This window comes from Pangasianodon hypophthalmus, chromosome 17, assembly GCF_027358585.1.
Source record: "Pangasianodon hypophthalmus isolate fPanHyp1 chromosome 17, fPanHyp1.pri, whole genome shotgun sequence".
Lineage (NCBI taxonomy): Eukaryota > Metazoa > Chordata > Actinopteri > Siluriformes > Pangasiidae > Pangasianodon > Pangasianodon hypophthalmus.
In genome coordinates this window covers 15620576-15647547 of record NC_069726.1, presented here as the reverse complement: position 1 = coordinate 15647547, position 26972 = coordinate 15620576, and the positions used below count along the sequence as shown (strand labels likewise).

Sequence of the window (26972 nt, the reverse complement as noted above, 5' to 3'; positions counted from 1 at the left end):
TCTTCTAACAAAACTTTTGCCTACTGCTGATGAAACTAGTCCAGGCACAGCCATCTGTATCCAATCAGGTTGTGCCGAAATCCTCTATGTATCCTTATGTCCACTCCATTTATGAACACTGCTTTAGTTCATACTAAAGTTTTAATATTTCATATTCTGGTACACATATTTGAAAAAAGAAAAATTGGCTATGTACACATTGTTTATAATAAGCCAGTGCAAATTATTTGATTTTGAACACAATATGTATTACATTAAATAGCTTGTGTAAATAAATGGGAAAAGAATTTAAATAAAAAAAAAATAAAAAAAAAGAGCATTTCAGTAGTTGATTATTAAGGTAACAAATGATTAGTGTAGGACTCATTTCAGAAGAAAGAGAAAGAAGGATTATGAATAATCATACCAGTTACTACCCACGTGCAGTTTAGCACTCAACATACGAGACACTTAAAGACACAGAAGAAGGATTAACAGGGCTAAAGTTCCACATTTGGGTTATATTTAATACTATTTTGACAAGCTTTACTAATCCGACTTCTTCATGTTAAATAGTGGCACAATGTAACAAAATCAAAACAATACTAATATCTGTACTTGTTTAACTCACTGATCTCAGATTTCTCTGAGCAGAGGGAATATTAGAGCACAGAGGTCCACACTGTAAAATGCTTTATATTCAGCAAGAAACAATTGTCAAGTGGAAGTGTCCAATTTCTTATATTTTTCCTTTTTTTTTAAGCTACAAATAAATAAAGTGCTCAGAAGCTTCCTCTGTGGCATGCTAACACAATTTACAATTCTGTTATCCTGAGCAAAGACAACATTGAGAACACAATGGCACAAAAACTGTACTACAGGATGATGAACCAATCGGGTTGGCACAGAGAAAACGGTTCGAGTCACAGAAAATCACAACGGTTATGTCATATGCTACAATGACACTTTGTAAACAAGCATGGAATGACATTCAGTATGTGCAACATTGCAGAATGTAACAAAGATAGCAACTTAGAGCATATAAAAGTGCATACATTATTATCAACTTAGAACAAGAGACGATGTCTAGAACCTTTCGATCTTTTTTAAAAGAAACCGACAATAATCAAACATAAAATTACATAACAAAATACTAATGAACAGGACAGCACTAAAGATTATTCTTTAAAAAAAATCATACTTAATCAATGCCACAATGCCATTAAAAGTTTAACAATAAATAGACTAGTACCAACTGCACACTGATGTGAATGACTATCCTTTGTCACATGTTCCGTACAGTATGTGACCGGCACTTACTAATTTATTCTGTACATTAAAAAAAAATCACAAGTTAACACGAAGAAATTAAAAACAGTGAGCAAGACAAACTGCCAAGAGAACAAACATTTTCTCGATTTGTCAGACAGTGCAAGCCGAAAAGAATTTGACAGTACCACAGTTTGGCTAAAAGTTGAAGAAAAAGACCTCTCTCAATCTGAGATAGTGGATCATTTTGAGTGTTTCTCAGACATTGATGAGAGCGCAGGCATCACTGAAGAACACAGTACTTCTTGTAGTCTGTTTCAAAATCCTCGTCCATGCTGCTGGTGTCAGCCATCTTTTTCCCGTCAGTCTTTGGCATGAACAGAGAATAATCCACTCCCTGCTGCTCGTAGAAGAGGATGTACGCCGAATCGGTGTCAATCTCCTCTGGATTCACCTCCTGCACAAACAGATTGACAATAGGGCCACCGTAAATATATGAGACATGGTCATATATTTGAAGGCTCCTGTCAGAACGCTTACCTTGCAGCTGCTGTCGTTGTAACAGTACCATTTCTCATTGGGGTTTTTGGCATACGTGACATAATGGCCTCCTCCGAGAATCCCTGAGTGACACTGCAAACACATGAATCATCATCACTCAGGACGGAAGAGGTTTTAGGTTGTGATAAGGTTGTTTTCTGAAACTGAACAAGCATATTCAACAGCATGACTCTAATTATTAAGAAAAATCTAATAACAGTCAATAAATGAATCGGATCGATAGGTAGTCACATGACTAAAGTATGCCAAATGATAATTCCTGCATACGGGACAAATCTTACATTTATTAGCTAGCCCACCAGGCAGTGCGAAGTGAAAGTTCCAATTTGACTAGACAGCATAATGTAGTAATGTAACTAGTTAGCTAGCTAGTGCAGTAATTCAGACCAAGGGAAACGACCGAGTATATGATCAAGTAGCACAAAGTTTGCACACTGAAATCTCGACTATGAGGTTTGTTCTAGCATCACACCTAAAAGATATTAGGATCTGACTAGTGGCTTTCTTTTCCCTTGATATGTTAAACCATGTATAGTAAGCAAGAGAGCTATATAATGGCTTTGTACTTCACATTATTTCACTCAGTTTTCATCAGGAATGTGCAGATATCAGATAAGTTAATCCACCTAGCAAACTGTCAGGCAGATCGCACCTCAGCCAGTGGGATTCAGAAGCATGCGCTATAGTTACAGCATCAAGATGTGTTGCATCATCGTGAAGCGCATTAGGCCTACTTTTGGTTTGCGGTAGGGTTTTTTCTGATTATTGAATCTACTCGTCCAATGGGCAACTACAAATAAAAAAAACTAAACACAAAATCTTGTCCCAGGCTACTGATTTGTCAATCCCTGTACTATTATGAATAAAAAAAATATAGTAAATACTTATTGTAGGTATACAATATAGAAATATACAGTATACCATTTCAAACACAAACCATTTAACTTGATATTTTACACGCACACTCACGCACACTCACGCACACTCACGCACACTCACGCACACTCACGCACACTCACGCACACTCACGCACACACTGGTAATTTGTTGAAGTGCGCTACATGAAGTTCCCATGCCAAAATCAACATTTTATTGGATAGTAATTTTGGACACAGGACCAGTGTCAGTGTGTAGATACTCACTGATATTGCATACAGGTCATAGACAGGCTCCAGACAGAGTCAGTGTGTAGATACTCACTGATATTGCATACAGGTCATAGACAGGCTCCAGACAGAGTCAGTGTGTAGATACTCACTGATATTGCATACAGGTCATAGACAGGCTCCAGACAGAGTCAGTGTGTAGATACTCACTGATATTGCATACAGGTCATAGATAGGCTCCAGACAGATCCTGTCTCTTTGGTCCTGTGAGGCCTCCAGGTCTATGCTGTCCTCAGTGCAGCCATTGCTCTCCAGTTCTGAAACTGTCGTAGCGTTGTCACAGTCTCTGACCGGCTCGTCCCCAAGTGCGGAGTCCAGGCCTGTAGCTTCAGCTTCATTCTGGTTCTCAGGCTTGCTGTGCTCCAGCTCCACTGGACTTTCTCTGCCACTGTCCAGGCTCTCTCTACTGAGAGACAGCTGCAGACACGAGTCCTGCCGGGGTGCCCTCTTCTGCCCCTGCTTGCACACGTCGCCTTTAGGGCTGCTGATGGGACTGCAGCCTCGACTGAGGGAGGAACACAACAACCTACCAGAGCTCAGGGAATCTGTGGATCACACACACAGAATATTATAAACCGTCAGTTAAACTCAAATGAAACTCAATAACCAATTTCTAATTATTAAATCTTTTCTATCACATTTTGTAAAAATGTATGCTGAATTGCTGAATGGTTGGCATCTAATCTTTAACAATATGCCAACTTTTAATAATGAGTTTAAAATTTTTAAGAAATTTATGGGCATTTTCAAATTTCTGTATTTCCATTAAAATTAGTGTAGACAATGACCTTGACAATGACCTTTTTTTCAAATAATAAAATAGCCTGACATGGAAAACTGGATAATTGTAGGCTGTTGCATATAATATTAATTACAAGAACACTTGCTGCTGAGCGTTTAATACTAACATTGTACATGCTGCTGTGACTTTGACAATGTGAGTGCTTTTTACAGTAAAATTAATTCCCCCCAAATATTTCTGTCATAAAAACTCATTTTATAAAGTTTAAAAACAAATCGCTTCCATTCCTAGCCCTACACTACAGACCATGGAATTTAATCTGAATAAAAGCCTCAACTTTGTTTACTGTGATCTGACCTTTAATATTATTAACATTGAGTGATGTGGGAGTGGAGGGTGCATCTCCAGAATTTGTCCCATGTTCCTGTTCGGACAACTCCTCTGCCAAACCACTTCTCCACCCCTGCTGATTGTGGTCTACTTCCCGTGGGGTCAGGAATGCACTCGGGTCAAAGTTATCCCTGGGAAACCGCACGATCTTCTGAGATTTAATCCAGCGATTGTTGACAAACTGGAACCGCTTCAAATGCACAATCTGCACCAGGGGAAAATAAAACATGGTGCTATTGAAAGAGAAATGCACTATTCAAACAGACAGGCACAGTGAAATATATCCTGAGTGCATTAACACAGGGATTGCAGTGCCTGGTGCTCTGGAAGAAGTGCTCTGTTAGTACCAGTATTGGTGGAAGTCTCCAGATGTCCAATTTCTTGGTGGCCAATCGGTGGGTCTTGCACTTGGAGCAGTAGTAGAGCTCATTCTCACCCAGCTCCTCTTCAGTGGTGAAGGCTCTCAGGCAACTGTCCAGACTGATTGGCTCAGCCTGAGCACGACGACTCCGCTCCACACTCACATGTTCCTCCACCAGCTAAAGAATAACAAAACAGATAAGACAACTCAACATTTTTCAAAGAATCCTTTATCACACTAGAACTGCGTACTGCTCAGCACTGCACTGTCCTACTGTGCATATTGTCCTCTTTTAGTAGTTACTGTACTTTCTTGTGCTGTTTGCACACTTCTGCACACGTGCACTTTATGTAGTCCTGTGTATGTCTTTGTCATCTTATTTAGTTCTGTGTAGTCTCATGTAGTTCTGTGTTGTTTTATGTAGCACCATGGTCCTGGAGGAATGTTGTTTCTTTTCACTGTGTACTGTACCAGCTGTATAGGGTTCAAATGACAATAAAGCCACTTGACTTGACTTGATTTAAAATAAGTGATCAACACCAATGTAAGGAAATGGCTCTCTGGGCCTCCTTTTAATTCCCTTTTCTAAATCTCAGTAGCCCTGCTTAGGATTGTTATTCATAGCTTACCCTCTCTTGGGATGTCTGGTAGCGGAGGTGCAATGCAGTAGGGTCCCAATCAACAGCTATGCAAGCATTGCCTACTATAGCCCTGTCATCATTACACTCAATGACACACCCTCTGCAGAACCTGAGGACAAGACACAGAGGGTCAGTCGTTCACATATGATGGTACAATCCACCCACTAGTATATGGTGAATTTTATAGCCTTCGCTCTTACTTGTACCACGGACACCAGGCACAAGAGTTCCCATCTCCTTGCACAACACGCAGGGTGAAGGGGTAGTGGTAGCCCAGGCTGTCATCACTACAGAAAAGCACAACAGCAAATAAGAGATTATCATATACATGTTACTGTTTTAGCTCCACGATCCAAAATGTTCTGAAATCTTTCACAGGGTTAGCACTGTAACACCGAAAGTGAAAAATGTAAAGGGCAGATATAAGTAAGGGCACAGAGCAAAAAGTGATTTGATATGGCTGCATTTGGGTCTTGGATTAACATTCAGAACACTGAAAACATTCAAAACTGTCAAGTCCTGTATAATATGTTGAAGTTCTATGTTATTTGCATGTTTTTGTGGCATGTGTTATGAGCAGGGTTGCCAGATCTGCATGACAAAAACAGTACAATAGACAAGCAGTAAAGCAAATGGTTTGCCTGAGTAGTTGTTTCATGATGGGATTGTATTATTATATATTTTGTGATAAAGAATATCTGTAAGAATTAATGAAAAAAAAAATCCATGCTGGCAGTTCAGAAATAATTAAACTATAATTATTTAATAAATAATTATAGAATTAATTATTAATTATATAATTAAATTATAATTATAAATAAACAATAAAATGTACATAGCTTCAAGCAACATGCATGATGCTAATTTGCACCTGGTTTTGGGAGGCAAAATCCAAAAATAATAGACAAACCCGTAGACAAAACTGACTACCCCTAATTGTCCAAAATTAGTACACTGAACGGAACATGGAAACATCTCCCCTTTCACCACATTTAGGTTTGTGTGCTAGTTTCACACATAACCCACAAGGCACTGTGAGTAGAATACAAACAAACTTCACCTGAAGATGGGGCACAAACAGCTTCGTACATCTGGCCCTAAGTGTTATGTTCCTTATAAAACGTGTGACAACACTTCTTTCCATTAAAACACAAGTCCTGACAAGCAATAAAGCTAGCATCATTCATTCTGTCATACAGCTGAGACACTGACCAGTCTTGTGCATGGTTGCTCGACTCTTGAGGGGGCAGAGGACTAGCCAGTCGGGACACTTGTGTCCATACTGTGTTGTACAAGTCACGACCACGTGTGTCTGCTGTGCAGGGAACAATAAGTGGCATGCCAAACAGACTGGGCCGGTTCTTCTGAGATGACAAGAAGTACAATTCCGCACGCATCTAGGAAAAAACAAAACGCAAATTACAGGAGAACAGTTGTTTAAAATACATTATTAGGGATGTGATCTGTAAAAGTCTATGCATTCTCTAATATTTCTACATACAAGACTGTATGATTCTTAACTGAACTGCTAAGCTCAATTTTACCTATATTAAAGAATTTTAATGAAATTTTAACAATCAGTTCTCACCATTTTCCGGTGGATGGCTATGATGTACCCAGTGAAGGGGCTGGCAGGGTGTAACATGATGTGGCCATTAGGGAGGCCGTTGGCAGGGCTGCCTTCTGTGCTACAGGGCACCACGGTATTTGGCATGCCCTTAGGAATTATGTCAAGCCTCATGGATGTACCACTGGAGACTGCTGGGCTGGCTCTGTTTGAAACTGTCGGGAGGTCCTCTATAAACATAGTAAGCATTAAGAGTGAGCATCTAATATTCAAGCAATAAAATACAAATCCTATAGCCTACTGAAAATAACCCAGAGTAATGAACTGATCATCTGCTGCGAAAGTCTGACATCAGTCTAAGATAAAACACTGACTTTACAGACTCTAAAACCACCATCTTGCTGCAAAAGCTAAAGAGTATTACTGATCAAATTAAATTTTATAGGGTTCATCAGTTCTCACCAGAGCCTGCTTCTTTTGGTGAGGAGTCTGGCAACGGTGTAGAGGGCAGTGGGATTTCAAACGCACATAGAAAGCCACTTACAGCCCGTCGCACTTTCTGATTATCTAATGGAAAATTCTGTAACAGAAACACTTAGTCATGATGAGACATAAACAGCATGGCTTTCAGGAAACAGGAAGGTTGCAGAATTACAATTAGCACCTTAATACAAGACAAATGGATCTCCACCAAGAGGATCTGTTCTGGTCTCAGATGGCATAATTCACTTAGCAGACTCTTCAAGCCGGAGTATTTCTCATCCACGTTGAGTCTAAGGCCGTACCTCACTGGCGTTGAGCCATCGAGCCTTATAACTGCAAGGAGATACGCAAACACAAACTGTGTTAAGTAACACAAGCCATGTCAAGTCGGCACATACAGTGCCTTGCACAGCACACCATATAACTGACGAATGTACTGCACCTCATACTTGATTCGTTTTGTTAAGGATATTGTGCGAATCTCACAAACTACACTGAGGCAATCATGTTGTCACAAACTCACCTATGATCTCAAGGTGCATGGAGTTGTCCATGGGCAGAGGAAGAGAAAGGAAGTTAAATGGGTCGAAGCGAGCGCTAACATGGCCACAGGTTTTGCACTTGACCTGAGACCTAAGCTGACCATGGAACAGGTCCACCACAATAGAGCGGTTTCTTCTCAAATGATTCTCCCACGCCTGACATGACACAGTAAACACGAGATGTGAGATCACTAAAGATCACAGTTTTAGTGCAATTATATTCTTAACACATAGTAATTATGAGGGGTCATTTATAATATCCCACACAAAAAATGACTTTACATTTATTAATACACTTGAAACCACTGTAAACTGAAGACACAAAAAAGACTTTCCAATGGTGGCAAACTGTTACACCAGCAGTGACCATGTGCTCACACTGGTGACTCATTCCAAAAATGTTACATAAATGTCTACAAGTCTATCAACCATATTAACGATTATACATGTTTTTGTTAAATAACACAGTGTTAATTTGTTATTATTATTAAACATACTTAGAATATTGTAAAGTGTCCGCCATAAAACCCTGTGAATCAGCTGTTTTTATAGAAACTACAGTGTATTAGAATGCACATTAATATAAACATGTGATTTGATTTACAGCCAGCACTATTTTCAGAGCCACGGTGTTATAGCACATTAACACCTTCTGACCAATCAGATTAGAGAATTCAGCGGAGCTGTGTTATAAGAATTAATAAAAACATACAAAATACAAATTAGAGTAAGATCTGCATCCCAAGATCTGTATCAAGCTGCTGTCACAATGATCTCAGAACTATGTTTTCCTGGTTTCCATTAGTACAACTTTAAAGCAAACAATTTTCTCTGCTCAAACATTACAGCTAAAATGACTTGCACAGCTACCCAAATCACAAATCTAAAACTTGTCTACCATGTTTAAGCTAATCAACTATTCAATATACTAAACTACCTGGGCACTAGATTGAAATGTAAATTAGCCATGTTGTTTTTTTCTACCATTCACCAATTTTAGAGCTTTATGGGAAAACAATGAACCCGCTAACCTCTGATGCAACCTCCCAGTCAGGTCTGCCATCACTGTCCTTCAGCTCCACATAGGGTTTATCATGGACACGGTTAAGATCTTCATGAAGGCCATCTAACAGAAAAGCCAGCAGTTCTTGAGAATCTTGCTGTTGGAAGCCATCAAAACGGGGAGCGTACTTCGCTATAGTCCACTACAGGTGTAGAGAAGAATCAGATAAGAGAAAATACTGAGGTGTTTATTTCAAATGCCAATCAATTTAATATTATCTTGTCAATAACATTAGCATATTGTTATACTTGTTTAATACCTAACCATGGAAAAAAATCATTTTTGCTATTAGAGACAGATCAAATGATATCAGTCATAAATAAAGGCCTTTAAAACACATTATCTACACTTTACACAAAATTGACACTGTGAGAATTTAAGTGTTTCAGATTCATAAATAAAGGCCTTTAAAACACATTATCTACGCTTTACACAAAATTGGCACTGTGAGAATTTAAAAGTATTTCAGATTCATTAAGAGATGGTTAGTTTCGAGGTGTACCCTGAGTTTCAGTGGAGCAACACTTTTCTGAGCACCACTCCACAGTTCCTGGATGAGATCACCGTAGCATTTTGCCATGTGTCCTCGCATCCCAATAGGATTAGTTCTACAAGAGAGGATAAAAGAGTCAGCACTTCACAAGCCCACACCTTCATATTTTATACAGATTTTGTCAAATGAAATTAAACTAATTTGCATAGTTAATTAGGTGAAATACCACAAACTAAACTTTGAAGTTAAATTTGAATCATCAAAATATTTAGGATCAACAGAAAAAAGAATCAATTAAAGTGTAAAGATTTAAGTGTATGGCAGTATGTGGTTGGGTGTTACAGTAATTATATCTGGTATATGTGCTTATATCTTACATAAAAATGTTGATAATAAAATGGTAATGGAAGATGAGATCCATCTTCTTAATTTCTCTTTGACTATAAGAGATTTGAGGTGAGATTTGAGGTCAGTTTTTCCATACCGCAAAGTAATATTTAGATTTTTATTACTAGTAATGAGAAAGACATGAACACACCTTGAAATCAATGTAGTCACTATAGAGTGGCAAAATGGAGTTTCAGTCTCTTGTCTGATTCCTTTGTAGAGGATATTAGCATACTCTTTAGCCTAACTGTCCTTTGCCTCTTCACGTATATAAGATGCCTCGTCCTGTTTGTGTGTGCGCATGCTTAAATACGCATGCATATGTATGTAGGTTTCTGAACATAGCTAAAACTGGCATATAAAGTACTGATACTCATGTGTGCAATGTTAAATGTTTAATAGTATGTGAATATATTAAATTTTTGAATTCTGAATGCACAAATCACATGCATATATGAACTGATTGGCTGTGTCCATTTTAATTACTAGATTTTAATCTACATTATTCATTACTTTCGCCCATGTTTTCAAAAACATTAATTCAATAAATTGTTTTGAATTTAATCGAATAATTATTTCTTAATTTCTATTTAAACAGTGCCTCTTTAATAACTGTCCTCTATGCAGTTAGCTTTTTTTGTATTTTGTCCTTTTGATAAATGTGCTGTCCATAGTTTGCTTTTCTTTGTATTCTTCTGACTGTTGCAGTACAAATTCCTTGTAGGTTTGCCATACAATATAATATGATGCTGTGTGATCATGCTAGTAAAAATAATTTCAATGTTCTATGCATTTTGGGACACAAAGCTCAGTTAAGCTCAGTTATTTTCAGTTGTTTGCTTGAAGAGATACAATAGCCAAAAAGGAAAAGCATGACAACCTACCCAGTGCTCCCCTTTAGCAATCCAAACGTTTTTCGTTAGCATTTCAATCATGCAAAGAGAGCAAACACCTCACACATACGTACCTGTTAAGTTCATAAAGGTGACACCCGGACGTAAAGTATTCTGTGAGAGGTTTAGTGTTGCTCACACACTGAATGCTGGAGTTCATAAAGCATGTGTTGCCGAGGTTACTGAGTCCTGTGGCCCCTTTCTCAGTAGGTACTGCAGAAGGAAGTAGAAATGTGTAAATCTCAAACATAAACATGAAGGCCTGCAGAACATTTTTTAATTCAGTTGTCCTGGACCTTTGTGTCTGTTCATTCTGTTGCTGTTGGCTAAAAACGACATCTCCTCAGGCCAGCTCATGTCTTTGTTGCGCACTACAAAAGCAAACAAACACAAGTAGGCATATATGTAAGATGAATAAATGATCTTTGTTAATAAATAGTATACATTAATGATAAATCATAGATAATAGTAAGTACCTTCAATAACCATGTACTGTTCATCAGGGATTTTCAGCGCTTCCAGTGAATGATCCTCATCATCAAGAAGAGTCAAATAATTCTGTTTGGGGACAGATTACAATAATTTGTACAGATACTCTTTAGTGAGTGTCCGGGAAGTAGAAGGGAAGCAGCAGTCACTATAATTTTATTACTATTATATAAACACTTATTAGGTTTTTCATTTAATTTCATTACTCATGATTATTAATATTATTCAGTGAACTATGTTAGAAAAGACTCTGGGGAAAAAAAAAACTAAAACGTAACTTATTAAAAAAAATAACAACCTGCTTTTTATAAAAAAGTTACAAGTTAGATGCATCACCGTTCTAAAGAGCAAAAACAAAAAAAAAATCTCTGACTGCTCTATAACCACTGGGAGATATTGTATAATTACTGGAGAGATTATATTTTTTTCTTGAATTGATTTAAAGACATGAAAAGAATGAATGCTGAAATATGCGTGAAAAATATTAATTCCTTTAATACTTAGAAAAATATACAAGAAGGTATGAGTTGTGACTACAATGGCAAGTTTTTTCACGGTATCATTCGAATATAGTTATATCTAGGATAGTTAAATTATGCCTTATAAATGAATGCCATTTCAAAGGGCTAAACTCTTTTGTGACATTACTGAAAAATATTCTTAGGTGAAGTATAAAGCCATGAAATTAATTCTTATCACATTTTGCCTTGTTCTGAAAATTCGTCATCTTTGAGTGCTGTAATTTTACTGTGCGCCTGAAGGAAAGAAAGTGTGTGTGTGTGTGTTTCAGAGCCTCTTCACCTCATTCATGTAAAGCCACAGTCTCATATCCTCTTCTTTGATCCGGAGCCTCTGAGACAGATACTCATGAATGTCCTTTATCGTTCCGACTCGGCTGAAGCAGCCAGTGTAGGCCAGCACCCGCTTCAGAGGGGTAGTGGGAGATGGCATGTTACCTAAAAGACACATCGGGGGTTGATGAGGTGTATCAAAAGAAAGCAGGGCAAGTACAAAAGGTTATAATTTGACTGAGCTGAGTTGAAAGAGAAGCATTTTAGTACCTCTAACTAACCACGCACAGGAGTGAGACATGACTGATCTTAAAGCCTGCTGGTTTGTGATTATGACTTGTAACATTTATTAAGCATTTATCAGAAAAGGGAACATCATCTAGTTTCTGAGTGTCTGTGGTCAACCACAAGACAAGACTACTGTGATGTACAGTCAAGTCAAAAGTTATGCAACCACTCTGAACCCTGAAAACCTGAAAATGCAGCACTTCAGGCTATTTAATAATACTATACTACTAAAAATTAGAATTCCAAAATGTTAAAAATGCTATGTGAGTCCTGCAACACGATAATAATTAAAAGATTTTGGAGTCTGAAAAAGAGTTTTGCATTCATCCTATGGGCATGTAAGTTCTTTTTTTTAATACAAGATATAAACTCTTTTAAGATCTTATTTGACCATTTCTGTTACTCATAATAATTATCTTGTTCCTATACGGTTTCCCTATTTTTGTTCTAAGGGGATGCAAACTTTTGCACTTCACAAACAAACAATCAGGCAGACAGCCAAGTCAGACGACTTCAGGAAGCTAACAATTAGTTACAAATGGCATGAGCAGACTTCATATTGTCCTTTTGAGTTTTTTGTACATGTGAGCTGGACACAGTCCTGAACCTCTGGTTGGCCTCATGTGTTCAGTCTTACCCATGTTCATCCAGCCATTAGACTGCGGTGTGCGTACTGGAGGCTGCTGCCTCAGGAAGAGCAGGTGTCTGGGGAAGAGTTCTAACTCAGCTTTCTCCATATCCCTCGACCTGATCACCTACACATCAGTGGTACAACATGTTATTTCATGTTGCTGCATTTTTTAAATCTTAGAAAACACCTTCAGGACAATACTTCATGGTACACGTAGACAGAAATCAAATCTTAATGGATGCAATTTACATAGAAACATTCCAGCTTCCTCAGTGCTTTGAACACAACAGATTGTGATTTTAGTGAGCTTAGCTTAAGTTAGTGAATTAAAGAATCCTTTCTGCAGATAATTGGTTTTGGCTGAATAACAAACTTCATTTGAATGTAAAATCTGACACATAATTTCTGCCACTTTATATCATAAAATGCAATACAACTTTTTGTCCACAAAATGCCTAAATAACTTAACTAAATAATAAATAATTGTGATTATTACATTAGTTATTATTGTGCAGCCCTAGCCCAAGTATCCAGGAGAATGGAGACCTGTGTCTGAAGGTCAGAATGAACCTGACGTACACTGAGCACAACCAACTGCACTGTTCAGTATGTTAAAGGCAATAAGCTTCTAATGTAGAGATGGGATTCGAAAACACCATATTAACACTGTGATGACTGATGGAGAAGGCTGTACGTACTGGCCGGGGCAGACTGAGGTTCGCTCCATACCAGTGGTAAAGAGCTCTCCAGACTGGCTCAGGGACAATCTCAAAGTCCTGGCCCAGATGCAGGCTGGGAGAACGTTTCAACAGTGCCCCTTCCATTGTTAATGTGGGAGCCTATTAGAGAGAATAACAAAGTCACTCATAATACAAGTAAAAAATTAACTACATTACAGAACAAAAAACTGCATATAGGAATTATCCTGCCTGTAGACATATGATGTTATAATTATGCTAATAATATTTAGTGATCTCTTCTCTATTTAATGTTTAACAATCACATAACACTTGTCAAGTATGTGATTGTGTTTAACAGCACTGCTCAGTGCTTACTTTGAGAGGCTCTGAGGTCACCAGAGGCTGGTTGTCTATGGCACCTGGCCTGAGAGCTGTCACATTCCCATCAGCCCCCGGGAAACTCTGGCTGTCTACCTCAGACGAATCAGTCTGCCGGGAGAAGCAGATATCTGTGGCAGTTGAGCTGGAATGGAGGAGACCTAGACAAGAAAGGAGCCATGTCTGTGAAAGACTTCAACAACACCCGTAGCCAGGGGCCAGATTTGAGATTTTTATGTGAATACTGACTGCCACTTGTCGTTTCTGATGCTTCAGAGGCACTAGAGATGTTGTCAGAGAACTTCTCTTCTGGGGAAGAGTGTGAGCTTGCCGTGCCCTCACTCTGACACTGACCCCCTTGTTCCATCCCTGCAGATGAGGTAGGAGTTCTACTGCTAGGAAATACTGCGGGTTGTTCCACCACTATCACCTTGTTGTCCTATAAATAAAATAACAAAATGAGCTGACGTGTGTTCAACTCTTAAAGGAATACTCCATTGTTTTTTTTTTAACCTAATCTCTATCCACATCTCTAGTGTATAAGCAACTATTACAGAGAATAACTTCAACACATTTCCCTGTACAAAAAAAGAGAACAGAAAACCAGAAAACATCTGCCGCTTAGGCCTTTTAATAAGTTTAGCATGAGACTGTTTTTTCAGAAGTACAGCTGACAAAAGCTAGTCTACCTACATATTGCAACTGGTCACAAAACTACAGCATATGCATAAGCTCAGACAGATATCATTAACAACCCTTATTTGTGACATGTAAAAACTATAACATAAATTGTCTCTTGGCGAACAGCAAACGGAGGGTCAGTCCGAGACACAACCCATTATGTTGTCTTAAGCTTACGTATTTGACATAGTCCTTCCACTGCTGCCACCACTGTGTCGCAATAAGAAACCAGTAATCTCCAGGTTGAAGGCCATGTCGACTTTCTCTCTCTAACCAGCCCCTGAACACAGAAAACAAACTACTGATTAGTGCAGTTTCTTCAGACTGAAGTTCTGAACTGACTGAGGACTGAATAGGGAATTAGAAGTACTATGAAATAAACAGGAACAAGTGAGGACGTATGAACCTGATGATCTGTCCTTCCTCCTCGGGAGTGGCAGGCCGCAGTCCAAGAACAATATGACATACCTAAAAGGAGTCATAGGGGAAAGCAATAACTATAGAGATATTCCTTAATGTTAAGAGACAAACATTAAAACATTAATACAATCTTGCAAAGTAGGTCTGGGCAATATGATGTTATAATATCGATATTGTGATAAATAGTGTCACAACATGCTTTTCTGAAATATAATGGATATTGTGATCTTTTTATTTTTTTTTCATAAATTTAATTACAAACTGACTAGAAGCAGCTAAATTGATTTTAAAATTTTGTACTTGCTCTTTAAAACTGTAAAATGCTGAGATTTTTTCATAATTTCTAAAAACAAAAAAAAAAGGTGTTTTTACAGACATTATATAAATCATCACACAAGTTTTTTAGGCAACAGTACTGTATTGCTGGCAGTTTCTGAGCATAACTATATATCATGATGCATATTGTGCATTGTACGCCTTCGAGAATCACGATATGACATTTTTGTCATATTGCCAACCCCTAATGCAAAGGCGTTCACTCGTACCTGAAAAAGGAGGTTGAGAAACTCGGCAGCAAGTGCACTCTGAACGCTCCATATCTGATAGTCTTCGAGTGTCAAATGGCCCTTCTATATATAACCAGAGCAAAGAGAAGCTGTAACCTTACTCTTGGATGGATATCCATTTCATAAAAATATGCATCTAAACAGAAAATGGAAATATATACCTTGGTAGTATCATGTACTTTGAGAATGTCTTCAACAATATTAGGCACACTTGACTGTAGTTCCTGAAAGAAGAGTAAAAGATAAATCAAAAAGCCAGAATATAAATAAATGAAATTCATTATTGAATAAAAACGTAAAGCGTGTCCTATCAGATTTTTAAGATGTCTCAATTTAGTTTCCTACAGCGTCTTATACAGGGTGACTTACAGGGATTGAGTCAGTACGATTGTCCCTCCAGACCTCCAGCAGCGCAACAACCATGTCATGGATTTCTTCTCGACAAAGAACTCCGTCACGGTCAACATCAAACACTTTAAAACAAACTGATCCAACACAAAAAGTGGGCATAAGCTACATCAGTCTAGATGATAGATCTCGATGTGCGTGATATAATGCGTCATGAAATGCACCAAGCTAAAGTTGGTGTAAAATAACTGGTCAGATTTTGATTTAATAACTAAACTGCATCAGTGACGCAGCAGGATCTCCACTTACATTTCTGTCTTTCAGCCAGAGGTCCCCTACAGCAGGCCGACAACCCACAGGAAATCTCTTTGAAATCTATGTGATTGTCTCTGTTCTCATCAAATGCATGAAATAAACCTGATAGAAAGATTGCAAACACACAAGTCACATTTACAGCTGAACTACTACGTACACTGACATACAAACACTATCCTACGTAAAATATTGCTCAAATAAAATACTGATGAATAAAAGTGTCAAGAAGCACATACCTTCACTTATGGATGGATGAATAGGAGGGGATACCAATGGGACAAATGTCTCCAGGTCAAAGCGTCCAGTTCTTGACTGAGCTTTCAGTAACCAGTATCGCTTCTCTAGGTCAATGATGTCTGATTCTTCCACTGCAGCACATAAAACATTACAGTAATTTATCATTGTTAAGAGTTCCTCACTATGACATATAATTTAAGAAACTTTTTAAGATTTATGTCAAAGTGTTGAGAAATGACTACGCAATATGCAACATTTAAATTAATTTTACAGCTCAGGAGAGAACTTGCCAAGAACAGATATGGTATTAAGTGCATTTTTGCTCTGAGGAGGGTGAACAAAGTAGACATACAGTATTTATTATTACAAATCAACAATAATATGTATTAAGTAATATAAATAAGAAAGAGAAAGTGCTTTTATTCAAGTAATCGTTACTTCTGAACCTTTTTGTGCTTTTAATTTTTGCTGAAGCAACAAAAGGACTGGGAAGAAAGTAACAGACTGGCTTGCTTTTCTGTTAAATGAAACGGATGAGTTTTAGATGACCTTTGTAAATGCTACTTTGCACACATCACTGAGCTCCCCACACAAGGAAAAAAAAAAAAAATTCACATCTGTGCCACTTGCCACATTAAAAATAAGGTATTTGTATTTGTGAATTTTCCACCGATTATGTCACAGATGATTTACTAAAAAACTTTTGATCTATTTAACAGAACTTAGTGATGACTAAGAACTTCAATCCATAATTGTTTTTTTTTTTTGTTTTTTTTCCCCTACATTTTACTTGAACATTTGAATGTCTATGCAGAATACAACACACTCACAGTGTGTGACCCCGGCTAATGTCTGGTAGAAGGTAGGTGTGTCGCTATCATCAGTCAGAGTCACACACACCCCACTGGACAGGAGCCAGCGAGAGAAGGTAAAAGCGTCCTTGTTTTGAAGTAGCCAGCTCTTAAACTTCTCATAATTGACCTTTTCAGCCTGACACAAATAAGATCAAAATGACAAATAATTAATCCGTGCAACCTGCTGCAGTATAATGACCAAATGAATTAAAAGCAGCAATAAAATAAAAAAAAAAGTGTTTTACCTCTGAAAAACATTTCCTCAGAGAGGGATGAACTTCTCCATCCACAGCTTGGAGCATGGCTTCAATGTCCTCAAGTGTAGCATAACTGCCTGATTCACTGGCAAATAAACTAAAAATGTCTGCAAGAGACAAAAAGAGACACATCTCCATCTCTCTGTTTGTCTGTCTGTGTTCCTGCTGAGAATGCTGATCACGTCAAACATTTTAGAATCTACTGACAGCCTCCACACTAGCTGTCAGAGTTAGAGAGCTCACTCACATCTCGCCTTTTCTTCATCACGTCCTCTTGTGAGCAGCACCAAGCCAACGATAAGGTTGTTAAAATGCAGACCTTTCGATGTGCCACCAAATGAACTATAGATCACCTACAAGAAAAAGAAAAAAAAAACTGTTCAGGTAAAGGTAGCGCTAGCCAAGTAATCCCAAAGAAAATGATTCTAATAGGCATCAAACTCTTACATTCATTTGCTGAATATATTTGATCAGTGAGTAGCCGATCACTAGTATTAGTGAAACAGCAATCTAATGGGCATTTTGTAACGTCAAAAACATTCCACACATTTACACACTCACGTTCAATTCATAGGTTTTCCTACTTATACCCTTCATCAGCTAAAATGTCTACATATATAAGTACAGATTAATTCTAACTACAACTGTTGAAAATGTGAATTAAATAGAAGCTGCAGTATTTAGTGACAACATGAGTCCTGTCAGAGTAGCTAAAATTAGATCAGCTTTAAACAGGTCTTAAATTGACCGTCTCAGCAAAATATCATCCAAATGTACTTACTGAACAAAAGCCAAGGACAATCATTACACTGAAATATTAGTTTGAAAGCCCCACCACCTATCCAACCTCTTAATTTAAAATCTTTTATTAACGTTGTTTCCTTTCAGGACTTTTTTTTTTTTTTTTTTGCACACACCATCTAATGAGTCTTGAATGCTTACGTGGCAATTAGTTTACTATTTAACAGTCATCAGATGGATCATTTGCCTCTTTTGAATGAAGAGAGACTTCATCAAGATTGACCACAGCTGGACGCATGTGATTATTGCCACATTTGACTAAAGGTCATAACTTGTCATTTCTGACCTCCACTTAGGAAAAAGGAAAAAAAAATGTCCCCTCAACTCAGAATTCCTACTTGATAACAGTCTGTTGTTTTGAGGAGGAAAATATACTTCACTCATCACAGTTAGCTGGTTGGCTTGTTACTAACAAAAGACAAAACATGAAGGTGTCCATGTTTTTCCCTATTTGAATGCACGGAGTAATTTGAATGCATGGAGGTCGAAAATGACTAAATTTCAAGTTCCGACTTCCCACTTCCAAGGCAAGTCAAATGCAGCATTAGGTGTATACATGAAGGTTTGAACTGTCAGCCAGATTAGTATAAGTTTATTAAAATGCACGTATAGTGGGGTCCAGAATGGGACCCCAAATTATGAACATTAAAAACAATGAAAGAAAATGTTCAATATTTTGAATATTCAGTATTCTGCAACATTTCTAGGTCACTATATAAATGTAAGCAAATTTGTGATATTGCTCATTATCTCCTTTGAACAAAAGGTCAGACTTATCCCTTTCATTGAAGCACGTGTTCAGAAGACACTCCGAAGGATTTGACCGAACATGGATCACCAGGTTTTACACAAACCTATGGAATCCATGCCAGCCCGAGCACACACTATCATTAAAGCAAAATGGGGACGTACCAAACACTAGGAAATTCTGAAATTCATGTCAATATTTCTAAGATTCTACTTTTCACTCAAGTTACTGCTGATAGTCTAATTTGCAATAAAAAAAAAACTGCATTAAATTAGAAAAGAATGCAAAATAGGAGCATTTTCTTCACTAGTGGTCTCAGACTTGTGAAGCCCACTGTGTAACGTATCTGAGTAAAATGTAAGTATGGATCCTATACAGGAAAAGGAAGTGGTCATGTGCCTCAGCTTCGTAAGAACTGAGACTGACATTCATTTGCAGGAACACAGGAACAATGATAAATAGTGAAACTGGTGGTCAGAAACAATGGAGACAGACAGTTCAAACACAAAACAGCACTTTCTACATCAGGTCAATTAAGCAAAGAGGCTGCTTCACAGCCAAGATTGTATTTTTTGCTATCGAGCTTTTAACTTTGCTTATCATGCAGGTACACAGTGAGGTAAGAGCAACACTCCAGCCAAAAATCAGGAATAAAAAGTCTTTTAAACAGAAGAAAATGAAGAATGCCTAAAATAACTTTTAAACTAATATAATCCCTAAATTATTTAACAGCATAACTTAAGTATACAACAATATTATTATGCTTTATTAAGTATATTATTATTAAAAAAAACAACAACAACAACAACAATAACATTAATAAATATCATTTCTAAGTAACAGGCTTACAATTGTCTTTAAGCCATTTTGGACGTATGCTTAGGATCACTGTCCTGCTGGAAGACCTAGTAAGACCCAGGAAGTTTTAACTTCCTGGCTGATGTCTTGAGGTGTTCAGTACTTCTAGATAATCCTTCTTCCTCATGATTCTATCTATTTTCTGAAGTGCACCAGTCCCTTTTCCAGTAAAACCCCCCACAGCATGATGCTGCCACCCCCATGCTTCCCAGTTCGGATTAAAAGCCTCACACTTTTTCCTCCATACATATTCCTGATTATTATAGCAAAACAGTTCAATTGTTGTTTCATCTGACCAGAGAACACTTCTCCAAAATTTTGGTCACCTGGTCTTTTTTATGCCAGTCCTAGAGCAGAGACTTCATCCTTGCACAACAGCCTTTCAGGCCATGGCGATGTAGGACTCTCTTAACAGTGAATGTGTATGTATGTATGTATGTGTGTATGTACGTGTATATATATATATATATATATATATATATATATATATATATATATATATATGTGTGTGTGTGTGTGTGTGTGTGTGTTTGTACGTGATGCCTCCAACTCCTTCACCAGTTCCTTTATTGTTTCAGTTGAACCTTTCAGACCAAAGATCATTCATCTCTGGGAGTTAATTTGTGCCTCTTTCCTAAAGGATGTAGTGTCTGTGTGGTCTCAAGATTTTTTTTTAAAATACATATTTGCATACAGTTGTTTGTACAGATGGTCTTGGTACATTGAGTTGTTTGGAAACTGCTCATAAGGATGAAACCCAACATGTGGAGGTCCACAATTTATTTTTTGAGATCTTGGCTGCAGATTTTCCTACAGTATCAAGGGCAAAAAGGCACTGACTTTAAAATTACCTCTAATGTGAACAAAGTAGATGCCCTAATTGACTTGCTGAAAGAAATGTACGGTAACATGAAATATGCGGAGAAAATCTTTAGCCTCACATACTCAGTAAGTAAAAAGAGTTTGGTCTGTTTCATTCTCAGTCATGTAGTAATTTCACACTGCTTTACAGTCAACCTCAAATACCATTTACAGACCACATGGTGCCACATGATCATGCCCAAATTTGTTCAGTTCATCAGGTTCACACACATTCCTCATGAGTTCACCTCCACAGTCTATTAATCAAATTCTTTTAAATTAATCAAGCTTGCAGTGAAAACCACATTCTGTTACATGAAGGAAATGAAACAGATTAATCACAGGGATTCACAATTAACTGGGTTAATTACAAAGGCTGGATCAGTTGTTTAGAAAAACACAGCATCCGCTGACTGCATCCACGTAGACAAATTTCCCTTCATACGAGATTAATAGACAAGAAACTCAGTTTTATAAATAAATCCTAAAAACAAATCTGGTTGAATGGTCAGTGTAATTTATAATAAACATAACTGTGAACACACTAACCAGACCTCAGTGATACTCACATTTCTTTTTGATGAATTAAAAAAAAAAAAATCAAAATATTTATCACAATTATTCAGCATATATATTATCAAAATATTTGCACTACCATTCCATTACTTTGAAATGGTACTTTGAAATCAGTATTCTATGATATAAGACTACATTCCTTCAGATATAACATTTAAATGCTGAATATAAATACGATTAGATATATGAACAGTAATCAGTTATAACATTTTGAGCACTAATAACACTAAGCCAAAAATAAGAAATTAAACAATGTGGTGTGTTGCTTTAGGGAGATATTCACTGATGGGGTGCTGCTCGACACCAAGTGGCCACTGAAGTTTCAGTTCCATTATTTTCCAGTTTCAGTATGTCCTGAAAAGTTTGTGGACACCTTATCATCACACGCATATGTTTTTTGAACATCCCATTCCAGATTGAGTCCCCCTTTGCTGTAATAACGTCCACTCTTCCGGGAAGGCTTTCCACTTGATTTTGGAGCGTGGCTGTGGGAATTTATGCTCATTCAGCCACAAGAGCATTAGTGAGATTGGGCACTGATGTTGGGCGAGGAAGCCTGGGGCGCACTCAGCATTTCAGTTCACCACAAAGGTGTTTAATGGGGTTGAGGTCAGGGCTCTGTGCAGGCTACTCGAGTTCTTTCACTCCAACCTTGGCGAACCATGTCTTTATAGAACTCGCTTTGTGAACAGTGTTGGGCCTCCTAATTCCAGTGAAGGAAAATTATAATGCTACAGCTTACAAAGACATTTTATACAATTATGTGCTTCTAACTTGGCAACAGTTTGGAGAAGGCTGTTCACACATGAAGTCCACATGTGTGAGTGATGGTCAGGTGTCCACAAACTTTTGACCATATATTGTACCACAGCAATCTGTCAATGCAATAGTTTTTCCATTTTTTTGTTTATTAAAAAAAATGGACACAGTATTTTTTTCTGTTTAAGTTAGGATTAATGTTGTGGAACATCCACAAAGCAAGATGGTTCCTCTTATCACTTTTGTTATAGCAGCTTTAAAGTCATTCCCTTCACAAGCCTCTTTTTTCCCCTCTTCCTTAAAGTTAATAATAAAGTCTTCAGATTCTCTATCCTTGAAGACTTTCTTGTTGGCAAAAAATTTAAATGCTTTACCTCTGCACTGGAGACTCAATAAACATCTCAAAGCACCATTTCTACAATTATACATTTTTCTTTGCTAAATAACAACACATTTTTTTAAATAATTTTTTTATTAGGCTTCGATTATGTGGCATGTCTGCAATATTGTGAATTACCTGTTACTGTAGAAACATATTAGAAAACATGTTATTTGCCTTATAGCCAACACTACTGTCAGAGCTGCTGTTATAGAAAATGAATCAACATCCTCTGACCAGATTCGAGAATTCAACAGCGCTGTGGTGTACCAACTGATCTATAAAATGTAGATCACCAATACTGCACTGTATTGTGTTTAATGATCAAAATTCAAATATGACTAATCTGCAACTTCCTCGGCTTAACCGGTTTTTCCTGCCACATCAGAGTAAAACTGATGCATGTTGAATATAAAAACAGAAGAGTAGTGCGTTAAGCACTCTTGGTCACTGTACAGATGATCAGTGTGCATTTTTGAGCAAGAAAATCTTTGAACTGAAAAGCGCCACCGCCAATCATCACATGCTGAAACATGCAGAGGCGCATTCCACATGCCCAACACACAACCAGGTCATATTTTACCACCGTGAACAGAAAGTATTCACAACGCCTGAAGCATGTGAAGAACGCATGAGATTTAGATTGGTCTTACCTCAGAGATATTGAGCGGAACCATGTCCCCCAACACTTCCTTGAAGAAGCATTGCTGACTCATATAGCAGGACAGGCCACAGGTCCTCCTGAAAGCATCCCTCAGTCTTTTCAGCTCCACATCAGTGACTGAAAGATAAGGAATAAAGCGATCAGAGAAACTGGTGCAGAGAAAAAAAAAAAGGACAGGGTAATATGACAAGGCAAAGATTTCACTTCATTTTTCTGTACAAATTACATTAATTAAATAGTTATGATGAAATACCTGTTTAAACACCAGTGCTCAGACTGGTGGTGTCTCGACTGCTTAGGCAGAGGAGAATTTGCTAACCGTGGATTTAAGAGGATTTAACCGGGTGTTTACATATTAACAGAAACGTTACAGCCTATGAAGATTTCAAGTCCCCATGAAATGGCTTGATTTGATTCCGCATGTTGACGCATTTCCTTTCGAAACACTAAGTCAGAGTGATAGCATGTTGAAATGTTTGACTGATTTACAAAACAGCCAAGAGAGTTCGAGATATGCCATACCCCCACCGAATCTGAACAAACGTAACAGTAGGTTAGTCCATCCATCCATTTTCTGTACCGCTCATCCTACACAGGGTCACAGGAAGCCTGGAGTCTATCCCAGGGGACTCGGGGCACAAGGCAGGGGACATCCTGGACGAGTTCACAACCCATCACAGGGCACAATCACACACACAACGGACAATTTAGAGATGCCAATCAGCCTACGACACATGTCTTTGGACTGGGGGAGGAAACTGGAGTTCCTGGAGGAAACCCCTAAGAACATGCAAAGTCTATGCACACAGGGTGGAATTAGGAACCGAACCCCCCAACCCCAGAGGTGCGAGGCTAAATATGAAGCACAGAGAAGAGTTTAACAAGAGCATTTTTCAACAGTGGAGGATTTCGCACCACAGCCTTAACCCATGCCTGGTTACTTTAACGAGAATATCGTAGACGTCGAGATGCCTGTGTGTTTTGACAGCACAGGGACATCACCTGGAGGCATCTGACACATCTGAGTGGTAGATAAAACAATACTACATACTATTATTGCTGGAGAAAATGGAATGGCTTTCTCAATCAGTCTCTGGGAGCAAGACATTCTGACGTCCCAAAGTTCAACGCTACCAACACTCCAAATAATTGCATGCAGAAAGATCGAGAAAAATCACACAGACGAACCATGTTTGCTGCTAACAAGCTAGAGCAAGACACGTCCCCTGAGGGCGGGACATATATGTTTTAGAGAGCCATTAATTGGATGAACACAAGACTAGTACAGGATGAATCATCAAAAATTTGTAATCTTTTTCAGAGAAGTGACAAGCTGTAAAATTCAAATGAAAATATTTTCAAAACTACGTTTTTTTTTTTTTTAGTAGTTGCTACTTTTTCAACTTTTTTGTGCGTGTGTGTACGTGTGTGTGTGTGTCTGTCAAGGGATCTTATGAGGGAAAAAAAAATAAAAAAATCCCTGAAACAGCTCTAACCCTATTTTGAGTTCAGGGACACTTTAAAGCCCAGTGCTCAGGCCGGTGGTGTGCAAACTGCTTACACACAACAGGATTCAGCCCACTAGCTGTGGTTTTAAGATGATTTCAGTAATGGCAAAACAACACCACATTTTGTTTACATGTTTACACTTTAACAGAAACATCACAGCCTGTGCAGACTGAAGATTCCCACTGATGTGAGTTGCGCAATACGCGAAGCTAACAGCACTCCACATAAACAAGCTAACTAACCCCAGAGGTGCGTGAACAAATCCAGGGACAGAAAACCAAATAACTGGAGCAATTTGCTGGCTTTTTGACAGAAATGAATGTGTCTGTTCATTTATCCTGGTTGCTACAGCTGCTGTGTGTGTGTAAATAGCGTTAGCAGCTAGTTATTAAGCAGCTAAATGACAGCTGTCTAGACTATTGTTATTAAACATGACTCTGAACTGACACTCTAAAGGAACAGTCTGCTTGTTCAGGCACACAAAGAAACAATAAAATGTTTTAGCTCAATGTCAACACCAGTCTGAGGCTAAGATAAACCCAGCTAGCACTGACTTTGACAGATGACTAGCGTGCTAATTTAGCTGCTTGTTGCTAATACACATCAAACTGGAGCTAGTTAGCGTCGTTAGCTCGTTAGCTATCCAGCTATCTGCATAATCAGAAACTACCCGCTTTGCTACAGCTGCAGCTCCTCACCTCTTTTAACAGCCTCGTCGTAAGAAAGGAAACCAATCCTGGATTCTTTAGCCCCCATGTTTTTGTCATTTCATGTCAAAAAGGAAAACATAACATAACTGTTGATGGAGCTGTCTCTACCACTGCATATGAGAGTCTTATTCTTTCAGCTATCCCCTCGTGACGCGCGGATAAGGCTCAGTCCCAAATAGCGCCCTGCTTCCTACATGAGTGCACTACGATGGCAGTGAAATAAAGATGTCCACTCCCGAAATAGTGCACTGTTCATGAGGTAGGGGGCCTTTTTGGGATTCAGCCTAGAAGAGGCTCGCTCGGAATCGAGTGAATCTTTGGAAGATGAATCTTTAAAATGAATCGCAGCAAACGAATCACGAATCTGTCGCATTCGAGTCAGCTCTATATAATTAGCATGTTAATTAGCCTAGTACTGTAACTGTAGTGATAATTCACATGATAAGTAAACTCAAATATCAGTATACAGAAAAACAATTTGAGAATACAGTCATATGGACGCCCATATCCGCCATTTAAATACATCCTGTGTACTGTCTCATTATTATGAGATACTAAATCATAATTATAAGATATAAGGTATGAATTTCGAGATAGTAAGTCATAGTTATGAAATATTATGTCATAATTCCAAGATACAAAGTCACAATTATGAAATATTAAGTCATAATTTCAAGATACTAAGTCTTAATTATCAAATATTAAGTCATAAGTTTAAGATACGAAGTCATAATTATGAAACATTGTCATAATTTTAAGATATTATGTCATACTTATGAGATATCAGGTCATAATTTGGAGATACTAAATCATAATTTTGAGATGCCAAGTCATACTTTCAAGAGACTAAGTCATAATTATCAGATATTACATGATAACTGCAAGAGACCAAGGTCATAATTCCAAGATACTAAGTTTTAATTATGAGACAAAGTCATAATTTCAAGATACTCCCACAAAATTCTGAGATAACAAGTCATTGTTTGGAGATATAACATCAATTACAAGAAAACAAATCAGAATTTTGTAATTACAAGTCATGATTTTGAAATACTGCCTTAGAATTATATGGAAGCCTACAATGAGAAAACAAATTCTACTTTCGAAGTCATAATTACAAGTCACAATTATAACAAGTCAAGATTTCATATATCTCAACATTATGACTTAGTATAAATAGCATCTCAAAATTATGACTTGATATCTCATAATTATGGCTTAATATCTCCAAATTATGACCTGATACCTCATAATTATTACTTCGTATCTTGAAATTATGAGTTGGTATCTCATAATTATGGCTTAATATCCCCAATTATGACCTGATATCTCTTAATTATTACTTTGTGTCTTGAAATTATAACTTGGTATCTCATAATTATGGCTTAATATGCCCAATTATTACCTGATATCTCATAATTATGGCTTAATATCCTCAATTATGACCTGATATCTCATAATTAGTCATTCGTATCTTGAAATTATGACTTGGTCTCTCATAATTATGGATTAATATCTCCAAATTATTACCTGATATCTCATAGTTATGGCTTAATATCCCCAATTATGACCTGATATCTCAATTAGTACTTCGTATCTTGAAATCATGACCTGATATCTCATAATTATGGCTTA

At 37.7% G+C, this 26972-nt stretch overlaps 1 protein-coding gene across 3 annotated transcripts; it reads right to left on the bottom strand.

Annotated features, from left to right (window-relative positions):
* Window positions 1–485: 485 nt before the first annotated feature.
* On the bottom strand, window positions 486–25529 carry LOC113543572 (ubiquitin carboxyl-terminal hydrolase 32). 3 transcript variants are annotated; one of them, XM_053241420.1, is made up of 35 exons: window positions 25326–25527; window positions 23108–23235; window positions 17720–17825; window positions 17461–17579; window positions 17192–17351; window positions 16361–16492; window positions 16119–16226; window positions 15831–15946; window positions 15623–15685; window positions 15441–15524; window positions 14882–14943; window positions 14653–14755; window positions 14044–14233; window positions 13792–13955; window positions 13435–13575; window positions 12743–12860; window positions 11828–11982; window positions 11014–11095; window positions 10834–10908; window positions 10612–10750; window positions 9635–9697; window positions 9267–9372; window positions 8733–8906; window positions 7683–7857; window positions 7341–7492; window positions 7139–7256; window positions 6698–6906; window positions 6322–6506; window positions 5310–5396; window positions 5098–5218; window positions 4455–4646; window positions 4075–4312; window positions 3126–3520; window positions 1789–1881; window positions 486–1705 (listed from the first exon to the last, which is right to left on the bottom strand). In XM_053241420.1, the coding sequence occupies exons 1-35, from the start codon at window positions 25381–25383 to the stop codon at window positions 1532–1534; spliced, it is 4785 nt and encodes a 1594-aa protein (XP_053097395.1). In that variant the 5' UTR covers window positions 25384–25527; the 3' UTR covers window positions 486–1531. The 3 variants fall into 3 exon arrangements, with proteins under 3 accessions (XP_053097395.1, XP_034168588.1, XP_053097396.1); XM_053241421.1 differs by having other exon boundaries at window positions 1537–1705; window positions 1789–1952; window positions 25326–25529; XM_034312697.2 differs by lacking the exon at window positions 9635–9697.
* Between the last annotated feature and the right edge of the window lie 1443 nt (window positions 25530–26972).

Coding starts and splice junctions, on each gene's coding strand:
- LOC113543572 (XM_053241420.1), bottom strand. CDS start 25,383: ATGGGGGCTAAAGAATCCAGGATTGGTTTCCTTTCTTACGACGAGGCT. Junction 15,525..15,622: donor AAGTACATGATACTACCAAG/GTATATATTTCC, acceptor GGTTATATATAG/AAGGGCCATTTGACACTCGA. Junction 12,861..13,434: donor ACCTCAGTCTGCCCCGGCCA/GTACGTACAGCC, acceptor ACTGATGTGTAG/GTGATCAGGTCGAGGGATAT.